Source organism: Carcharodon carcharias, assembly GCF_017639515.1.
Source record: "Carcharodon carcharias isolate sCarCar2 chromosome 27 unlocalized genomic scaffold, sCarCar2.pri SUPER_27_unloc_1, whole genome shotgun sequence".
Lineage (NCBI taxonomy): Eukaryota > Metazoa > Chordata > Chondrichthyes > Lamniformes > Lamnidae > Carcharodon > Carcharodon carcharias.
Window position 1 is genome coordinate 669,479 of NW_024470624.1, and position 10,678 is coordinate 680,156.

Genomic DNA, 10,678 nt, shown 5'->3' on the forward strand with positions numbered 1-10,678 from the left:
CACATTGGGAGCAACGAATGCAGTAGACTAAGTTGGGGGAAATGCAAGTGAAATGCTGCTTCACTTGAAAGGAGTGTTTGGGTCCTTGGACGGTGAGGAGAGAGGAAGTGAAGGGGCAGGTGTTGCATCTTTTGCGTGGGCAAGGGGTTGTGCCATAGGAGGGGGTTGAGGAGTAGGGGGTGATGGAGGAGTGGACCAGGGTGTCCCGGAGGGAGCGATCCCTACGGAATGCCGATAAGGGGGGTGAAGGGAAGATGTGTTTGGTAGTGGCATCATGCTAGAGTTGGCGGAAATGGCGGATGATGATCCTTTGAATGCGGAGGCTGGTGGGGTGATAAGTGAGGACAAGGGGGACCCTATCATGTTTCTGGGAGGGAGGAGAAGGAGTGAGGGCGGATGCGCGGGAGATGGGCTGGACACGGTTGAGGGCCCTGTCAACGACCGTGGGTGGAAAACCTCGGTTAAGGAAGAAGGAGGACATGTCAGAGGAACTGTTTTTGAATGTAGCATCATCGGAACAGATGCGACGGAGGCGAAGGAACTGAGAGAATGGGATGGAGTCCTTACAGGAAGTGGGGTGTGAGGAGCTGTAGTCGAGATAGCTGTGGGTGTCGGTGGGTTTGTAATGGATATTGGTGGACAGTCTATCACCAGAGATTGAGACAGAGAGGTCAAGGAAGGGAAGGGAAGTGTCAGAGATGGACCACGTGAAAATGATGGAGGGGTGGAGATTGGAAGCAAAATTAATAAATTTTTCCAAGTCCTGACGAGAGCATGAAGCAGCACCGAAATAATCATCGATGTACCGGAGAAAGAGTTGTGGAAGGGGGCCGGAGTAGGACTGCAACAAGGAATGTTCCACATACCCCATAAAGAGACAGGCATAGCTGGGGCCCATGCGGGTACCCATAGCCACACCTTTTATTTGGAGGAAGTGAGAGGAGTTGAAGGAGAAATTGTTCAGCGTGAGAACAAGTTCAGCCAGACGGAGGAGAGTAGTGGTGGATGGGGATTGTTCGGGCCTCTGTTCGAGGAAGAAGCTAAGGGCCCTCAGACCATCCTGGTGGGGGATGGAGGTGTAGAGGGATTGGACGTCCATGGTGAAGAGGAAGCGGTAGGGGCCAGGGAACTGGAAATTGTTGATGTGACGTAAGGTGTCAGAGGAATCACGGATGTAGGTGGGAAGGGACTGGACAAGGGGAGAGAGAAGGGAGTCAAGATAACGAGAAATGAGTTCTGTGGGGCAGGAGCAAGCTGAGACGATCGGTCTACCGGGGCAGTTCTGTTTGTGGATTTTGGGTAGGAGATAGAAGCGGGCCGTCCGAGGTTGGGCAACTATCAGGTTGGAAGCTGTGGGAGGGAGATCCCCAGAGGAGATGAGGTCAGTGACAGTCCTGGAAACAATGGCTTGATGTTCAGTGGTGGGGTCATGGTCCAGGGAGAGGTAGGAGGAAGTGTCTGCGAGTTGACGCTCAGCCTCCGCGTGGTAGAGGTCAGTGCGCCAGACAACAACAGCACCACCCTTGTCAGCGGGTTTGATGACAATGTCAGGGTTGGACCTGAGAGAATGGAGTGCAGTAAGTTCAGAGAGAGACAGGTTAGAATGGGTGAGAGGAGCAGAGAAATTGAGACGACTAATGTCGACATTAGTCGTCTCAATTTCTCTGCTCCTCTCACCCATTCTAACCTGTCTCTCTCTGAACTTACTGCACTCCATTCTCTCAGGTCCAACCCTGACATTGTCATCAAACCCGCTGACAAGGGTGGTGCTGTTGTTGTCTGGCGCACTGACCTCTACCACGCGGAGGCTGAGCGTCAACTCGCAGACACTTCCTCCTACCTCTCCCTGGACCATGACCCCACCACTGAACATCAAGCCATTGTTTCCAGGACTGTCACTGACCTCATCTCCTCTGGGGATCTCCCTCCCACAGCTTCCAACCTGATAGTTGCCCAACCTCGGACGGCCCGCTTCTATCTCCTACCCAAAATCCACAAACAGAACTGCCCCGGTAGACCGATCGTCTCAGCTTGCTCCTGCCCCACAGAACTCATTTCTCGTTATCTTGACTCCCTTCTCTCTCCCCTTGTCCAGTCCCTTCCCACCTACATCCGTGATTCCTCTGACACCTTACGTCACATCAACAATTTCCAGTTCCCTGGCCCCTACCGCTTCCTCTTCACCATGGACGTCCAATCCCTCTACACCTCCATCCCCCACCAGGATGGTCTGAGGGCCCTTAGCTTCTTCCTCGAACAGAGGCCCGAACAATCCCCATCCACCACTACTCTCCTCCGTCTGGCTGAACTTGTTCTCACGCTGAACAATTTCTCCTTCAACTCCTCTCACTTCCTCCAAATAAAAGGTGTGGCTATGGGTACCCGCATGGGCCCCAGCTATGCCTGTCTCTTTATGGGGTATGTGGAACATTCCTTGTTGCAGTCCTACTCCGGCCCCCTTCCACAACTCTTTCTCCGGTACATCGATGATTATTTCGGTGCTGCTTCATGCTCTCGTCAGGACTTGGAAAAATTTATTAATTTTGCTTCCAATCTCCACCCCTCCATCATTTTCACGTGGTCCATCTCTGACACTTCCCTTCCCTTCCTTGACCTCTCTGTCTCAATCTCTGGTGATAGACTGTCCACCAATATCCATTACAAACCCACCGACACCCACAGCTATCTCGACTACAGCTCCTCACACCCCACTTCCTGTAAGGACTCCATCCCATTCTCTCAGTTCCTTCGCCTCCGTCGCATCTGTTCCGATGATGCTACATTCAAAAACAGTTCCTCTGACATGTCCTCCTTCTTCCTTAACCGAGGTTTTCCACCCACGGTCGTTGACAGGGCCCTCAACCGTGTCCGGCCCATCTCCCGCGCATCCGCCCTCACTCCTTCTCCTCCCTCCCAGAAACATGATAGGGTCCCCCTTGTCCTCACTTATCACCCCACCAGCCTCCGCATTCAAAGGATCATCCTCCGCCATTTCCGCCAACTCCAGCATGATGCCACTACCAAACACATCTTCCCTTCACCCCCCTTATCGGCATTCCGTAGGGATCGCTCCCTCCGGGACACCCTGGTCCACTCCTCCATCACCCCCTACTCCTCAACCCCCTCCTATGGCACAACCCCTTGCCCACGCAAAAGATGCAACACCTGCCCCTTCACTTCCTCTCTCCTCACCGTCCAAGGACCCAAACACTCCTTTCAAGTGAAGCAGCATTTCACTTGCATTTCCCCCAACTTAGTCTACTGCATTCGTTGCTCCCAATGTGGTCTCCTCTACATTGGAGAGACCAAACGTAAACTGGGCGACCGCTTTGCAGAACACCTGCGGTCTGTCCGCAAGAATGACCCAAACCTCCCTGTCGCTTGCCATTTTAACACTCCACCCTGCTCTCTTGTCCACATGTCTGTCCTTGGCTTGCTGCATTGTTCCAGTGAAGCCCAACGCAAACTGGAGGAACAACACCTCATCTTCCGACTAGGGACTTTACAGCCTTCCGGACTGAATATTGAATTCAACAACTTTAGGTCGTGAGTCCCCTCCCCCATCCCCACCCCCTTTCTGTTTCCCCCTTCTTTTTTTTTTCCCAATAAATTATAAAGATTTTCCTTTTCCCACCTATTTCCATTATATAAAAAAAAACCCACTAGAGCTATACCTTGAGTGCCCTACCATCCATTCTTAATTAGCACATTCGTTTAGATAATATCACCAACTTTAACTTTACACCTATGTGTTCTATTGTACTATTGTTGTTGACATCTTTTGATGATCTGCTTCTATCACTGCTTGTTTGTCGCTACAACCACACCAACCCCCTCCACCTCTCTGTCTCTCTATCTCTCCGCCCCCCACACACACACCTTAAACCAGCTTATATTTCAGCTCTTTCCTGGACTCGAACTCAAGTTCTGTCGAAGGGTCATGAGGACTCGAAACGTCAACTCTTTTCTTCTCCGCCGATGCTGCCAGACCTGCTGAGTTTTTCCAGGTAATTCTGTTTTTGTATAGCAAGAAATGAGTTCCGTAAGGCAGGAACGGGCTGACATGATCGGTCCGCCAGGACAGTCCTGTCTGTGCATTTTGGGTAGGAGGTAGAAGCAGGCCGAACGAGGTTGAGCGACTATCAGGTTGGAAGCTGTGGAAGGAAGATCTCCAGAGGAGATGAAGTCAATGACAGTCCTGAAAACAATGGCTTGATGTTCAGTGATGGTGTCATGGTCCAGGGACAGGTAGGAGGAAGTGTGTGCGAGTTGACACTCGGCCTCCGCAAGGTAGAGTTCAGTGCGCCAGACAACAACAGCACCACCTTTGTCAGGGGGTTTGATGACAATGTTAGGGTTGGACCTGAGAGAATGGAGTGCAGTAAGTTTAGAGAGATGCGGGTTAGAATGGGTGAAAGGAGCAGAGAAATTGAGACAACTAATGTCACGCCGACAGTTCTCAATGAAAAGATCAAGAGAAGGTAAGAATCCAGAGGGAGGGGTCAGCAGAAATCTGACACAGCTGAGAACAGATGACTTGTTATGTGGGAACAGGTAGATGAACAGCTCCCAGAGGACAGAGAAAACAAGAGTGCCTTGAATCCTCGACGACACCTGGATGTCAAGGCCACCATGTTTTCACTGCTTGGCATGGGAATGCTGATTCCCTGTACCAGTCACGGAACATGGGAAGCCAATTGTTTGAGAGTTTGATGTAGCTTGGGCGGGTATAGATGGTTCAAGGACAGGTTTTGTCATTGGTCCGTTCAAATGTTAGCTCGGCAATGATTGGGTTAAATCAGTCTCCGTAGAATTTGTGATGTAAAAAAGTATCAGAAGGGATTCCCCGAGCACAGAGATTTGTAGAGGTTTTACATGTTGCATTGACTGGTGCCATGGCATCTGGGGCAGACCAGGGAGCATTTACATGGAGATGGTGCTTCTACCCAGAGTGTAATGGTAATGCTGCTGCATTTTGATACTACTGCTCAGACATGAGCATGTGTCAGGTCTTATTTATACTGAATAAAATTTAACCACTGTCACCAATAAGGGTTATCACTGTGAATCATTTCAGAGTTTGGGAAAAGGGGATAAGGGGTTAACTGACTCCCTAAATCTCATTTTCTAACATTGCTGTGTCAAAAATAAAATCTCATCTCCCCCTCTGGCTCCTTTGCCATTAACTTAGAGGGACTCACTTTCTGTTAAAGAGCCTGCCAACCCCTCTCACTCACTTTCCCTAAAGTGCAGAAATCTAATCATGGAAAGTCCAGAAAAATGAAATAATTTTATTGATAAAAGTTTATTGAAGAAACAGAACATGGTTAAAAAACAAAAAATTACATGAGGATCAAAGACAACCAGAGTAAAAGGATGTGCACAATGTTCTGGACCCAAATGGTTTCTCTTCGGCTCCTCTGTACCCTGTTGCCGTGACTCCCCGCTTTGGACACAGGGGCACTGAACCCCGGGGGTCAGGTCATCATCAGCCCCAGTCACCCCATCCCGTGCCCTGATTGGTTGGAGGCCTGTTTCCCAGTCAGTCCTCCAGCACCTTTCTGTCTCTCTATTAGTGCGACTCCCATGGCAGTTTCCCAACTAGGGCGCAGGCCCCGTTATTCTCAGCTAAATTCGGCCCTCAGCTCCGTCGCCTGGCTGTCATTGACAAGAGCAATAGAGAGACAGAAAGGTGCTGGAGGGTCAATGGGAAGTTGAAACTTGTGGCTCCAAACCAACAATTCAACATTTGTCACTCAAATACATGTCAGTTATACTGGGGTTTTCTTTATTAGCCTCAGTGAGTGAGGAGTCCATAAAAGTGTTCATTTTGAAAATGAAAGATTTGAAAAGCAGGGAAGTTATGCTTCACCTGATTCGTTCCGTGGTTAGACTCCACTGGGTGTACTGTTAACATTTGTGACCTCCATGTAGAAAAAGGAGATAGGAGCAAATAGTCGTTTGGTGGGACAGAACTATTCAGTAGCAACATGAGTGGTATTCCCCACTAACGTGATGCTGCTGTCAAGGCAAAAAGACATTCTGCTAGTCACACAAGTGAGTGACGTGGTATATGAATTTCAGTGCCAGTGCGATGCCAGGTATGTAGGGCGTACGTCCCAACTGGCGGGTCATACCAAACAGCATGTCCCCTCAGCTGTTCACAACAGGTAAAGTACTGACTACTCAACCAGCCTGTGCTTGCAAAACTCAAAACATAGTGTCCAACATGAAATGTGATTCTGTGATTGGACAGCAATTGCTAAACAATCCTGATTGTGCTAAGAATTATACTGACAACCAATTTAAGATTATCAGCTGGTCTCTCAGTGTGACTCACTTCCTCGTGTGAGAAGCTACACATTTTTACACACAGGGCCCTGTCGTTTGCAGAGAGAAGGAGCATTGTGCCTTTTTCAACTAAACAAAAGCTTGGGGATAGATATTCCCTGGTTCTTTAGCCATGGCTGTACCTTGATCAATCAGAGTTGACTTGCCTGGTTTGAATTTAAATAAAAGCGTGGCAGTGAACTGTTCCCTGGTGCATTTTCCATGGCAACACTGCTGCCAATCACATTCAACTTGCTAACTAATCAGCACTCTCTTCTCATGCAGTATAGATTGTTCTGCACTTACAATTGTAACTCCTGCGAATCTGTCCTGATAAGTCCAAGACAAAAAGCTTCGACAGCATGTCACTTTTTTTAGAAATAGAGGCACTGGAGAAAGTGCCTGGACCTTTAAAATGAAGCTTTCTGCCCCTCACTCTTAACTTTACTTAACAGGATCTTTTTAAGGTTCCTGTCCTTCTTTTGACTAGAAGGTCTGCTTGGGACTTTCCCCTGTTTCACTCCCTTAGATTTTGGGGTCTTTTCCTCAGCCTGGGACTGGCTGCCTGAGCCCTTCTAGGCTGCTTCTCTGGCAGCTATCTTCAAAACCAGATGAACTCTAACAGCTTTCAAAATGAACTGCTGTTTCTTTAGATTTTCTGTGTGTCTGTGGGAGGGACCTGTCTCTCTGGGCCCCTGTTGCTAGGCAAAAGCACTGTTTTTTCTACTCTTGTGCTTGCTTAACTTCACAAAACTCATTAAAAATGTTTTAGAGTGAAGCTAAAACTCAGTTTGACCTTTCTTAACACGCAGATACAGAAATACAAATCAAACTTAAACATTAAAGCTAAAACTCATTCCTAACACCCACAAATACAAATATAATTTCCTTAAACTATCTCTATTTCCTAACACTAGCATCACCCTGGCACTAAAATTCAAGTCCCACATTACACATTTGTCTGATAGGCAGAATGCCTTTTTGGCTTGGCGACAGCATCCTGTTAGTGGTGAATACCACTCGTGTTGCTACTGCATAGCAGCAGTGTGAAAAAGCGAGCGTCAGCTGCTGCTGAAATGTTGCTGAGTGCCAGACGAAAAGCTTCGACATGTCTCTCTTTTCGGCAACACTTGGAGTTTATCTCCTGCTGAGGGCCATTTGTTAGCTCTTCCCAGGCACTTGTACAGAAAAGAGGCAACAAGACACTGTCCTATCCACTGAGGAATGTCGACATGGAAACCTGAAACAGGAGATCTCGACATTTCCAGGGACTTGTCAAAAATTCTTTCATAGGATGTGGGTGTCGCTGACAAGGACAGCATTTGTTGTTCATTCCTAATACCACCTGGACACAGCATTACAGAGGGCAGTAAAGGGTCAACCACATTGTTGTGGCTCTGTCGTCACAGACCAGACCATATAAGGACAGCAGATTTCCTTCTCTAAAGGACATTAGTGAACCAGATAGGTTTTTACAACAATCAATGATACTTACATGGTCACCATGACTGAGACTAGTTTTATATTCCAAATATAATTAATCAAATTCACATAACAGGCCACAGTGAGATTTGAACCCATGTCCCCAGAGTATTAGGCTGGGCCTCCGGATCCAGTGACATTACCACTACACTATCATCTCATCGACCCTGAGCCTGTTTCTAGAGACTATTTATGTGTTTTTTCAATTCAGAGTTATGTTACAAAAATTCTGTTAGAGTTCTATACCTGTGCTGAGAAGTATCATTCATTCAATGTCTCATTTCTCACAAATGTATTTATTTGAAATCCACCTGTAGTGGTAGGAAAAAGACTATTTACTATCCAAGATAAAATAAACATCCTTCATCTGCTTTTGGGATTATTTCAGTGGAAATGTGCACTCCCAGGCTCAAAGAGCATCAACCCACTGGAGGCAAAGTCGTGAGACCGGCCAGTCCAGCAGAAAGAAACCCACCGACCCTCCCACTTCACCAAGTGTCAGAATGAACATGGTTCAGTCCTGGATGTGATTAACAGCAGCAAGAACAGCAGAATCCAACCCCTGGAATCACCTGTGAACTCGCTGGTGTCTCAGCAGGCTGGATAAATGAGTGAATCCCTTTCCACACACACGGCAGGTGAACGGCCTCTCCCCAGTGTGAACTCGCTCATGTGCCAGCAGGTTGGATAAATCACTGAATCCCTTCCCACAGTCAGAGCAGGAGAATGGCCTCTCCCCAGTGTGAATTCGCTTGTGTGTTAGCAAGTTGGATAACTGAGTGAATCCCTTCCCACACTCAGAGCAAGTGTACGGCCTCTCCCCGGTGTGAACTCGCCGGTGCTTCCGCAGGTTGGATAACTGAGTGAATCCCTTTCTACACTCAGAGCAGGTGAACGGTTTCTCCCCAGTGTGAACTCGCTGGTGTGTTCGTAGGGTGGATGAATCACTGAATCCCTTCCCACACTCAGAGCAGATAAATAGCCTCTCCCCGGTGTGAACTCGCTGGTGTACCAGGAGGTTGGATGAATTAGTGAATCCTTTCCCACACCCAGAGCAGGTGAATGGTCTCTCTCCAGTGTGAACTCGCTGGTGTGTCTGCAGGTGGGATAACTGTGTGAATCCCTTCCCACACTCAGAGCAGGTGAATGGCCTCTCCCCGGTGTGAATGCGCCGATGAGTTTCCAGCTCAGATGGGACTTTGAATCCCTTCCCACAGTCCCCACATTTCCACGGTTTCTCCATGGTGCGGGTGTCCTTGTGTCTCTCCAGATTTGATGATCAGTTCGAGCCTTGTCCTCACAGAGAACGCGTGTACGGTCTTGCCTCACTGTGAATGGTGTGATGTTTTTCAGTCTGTGTAACTGGTTAAAGCTCTTTCCACAGTCAGTGAACTGGAATACTCTCATTCGGGTGTGTGTGTCTTGATGCTTTTCCAGTGACACTTATGTTTAAAATCTTTTGAAGGAGACGGAACAGACAAACATTTCTCCTTCTAGATTCAAAGGCCGATGATATGCAGGTCCCGATGAATCGAATGATTCTAACAGATCCTGATGTCACATTTCATTTGAAATTTCTGTCTGTAAATCCTCCCCTTCTAATGTCCTGTAAAAAGAGTTTACAAAAGACATCACTGTGAGTACAGAATAGAAATTCAGAACAGATAATTCTTGATTGGATTCAACTGTTCGCCCATCTCATCTGTACATCCTCCCCACCCACCCACACTCACTCCCCTCCCTCCTTCTGTCCTCATTGATTACTCGATGTGTTAATTATTCCCATTCTTTCCTGATGATCCTGGTAACATAAGAACATAAGAAATAGGAGCAGGAGGAGGCCATTCAGATCCTCGAGCCTATTCTGTCATTCAGTATGATCATGCCTGACCTGCACTGTTCCCAAATCCATTCATCCTATAATATTCAAAAACCTATCATTCTCTCGCTTGAATATACTCAGTGACTGGGCACCCACAACACGCTGGGATTTTTATTATCCTTTCATGTAACGGAGGCATGACTGGCAAGGCCAATAGTTGTTGCCTCTCCGCAGTTGCCCTTGAGAAGTTGGGGCTGAGCCACCTTGTGAGCCTGTGCAGTCCATCAGGTGCAACTGTTCTGTCGTGGTTTGGTTCAACTGAGTGTCTTGCTCGGCCATTTCTGAGGGCAGTTAAGGGTCAGCCAAATCCCTCTGGGTCCAGATTCACATGTAAGTAAGTCAGACCAGGTAAGGCAGATTTCCTTCCCTGAAAAGCATTGGTGAACCAGATGGATAAAAGAATTCCAAAGATTCACAAACCTCTGAGTGAAGAAATTTCCCTTCATCTCAGTCTGAAATGATCGGCCCCTTATCCTGAGACTGTGCCCCCGTGTTGTAGATTCCCCAGCCAGGGGAAACAGCCTCTCAACGTGCACCCTGGCACTGGCTACATGTTGGCACCATCATTTGCCGAATGACCCTCTGGGAGCGAGGTGAGGGGGGCACATTCTTGATGAATAAGACCCCAGGCTCCCTCCCAGCCGGGAGATCACCTTGAGGAGCAGGAACCCCGGCTTTGCCTCCTGTGGCACAGAGGCCAGGTCTGATGTCGCTTCCCCTCCCACCCGGGCAGATACCAGGGACCCAACATTGATCCCCTTGGGGTCTAAAAATATCAGAAGCATTTTCAAAACAAATGCTGATTCTCCTTTAAATTCATTCACTTCCTTTCCCTTCAGTTCCTGCAAGTCAACAATTTGCCCCCAGAATGAGGAAAGAAATGGAAAGGGGGAGAAGAGAAAGTGTTTTACTCACAGATGTTGGACACAGGAGGAAGTTTTAGTCTGTGTGAAGCCCAATCTTCATTCACACAAAGCCCGCGCT

The 10,678-nt window shown here is 48.0% G+C and overlaps 1 protein-coding gene across 1 annotated transcript; it reads right to left on the bottom strand.

Annotated features, from left to right (window-relative positions):
* Positions 1 to 5,327: 5,327 nt before the first annotated feature.
* LOC121273680 (zinc finger protein 214-like) lies at positions 5,328 to 10,659 on the bottom strand. Its single transcript, XM_041180831.1, has 2 exons — positions 10,610 to 10,659; positions 5,328 to 9,418 (listed from the first exon to the last, which is right to left on the bottom strand). Exon 2 carries the CDS (start codon positions 9,053 to 9,055, stop codon positions 8,381 to 8,383), a length of 675 nt encoding a protein of 224 aa, XP_041036765.1. The 5' UTR covers positions 9,056 to 9,418; positions 10,610 to 10,659; the 3' UTR covers positions 5,328 to 8,380.
* Positions 10,660 to 10,678: the final 19 nt, after the last annotated feature.

Excerpts from the sequence above, each read along its gene's own strand:
- LOC121273680 (XM_041180831.1), bottom strand. The coding sequence starts at position 9,055 with ATGGAGAAACCGTGGAAATGTGGGGACTGTGGGAAGGGATTCAAAGTC.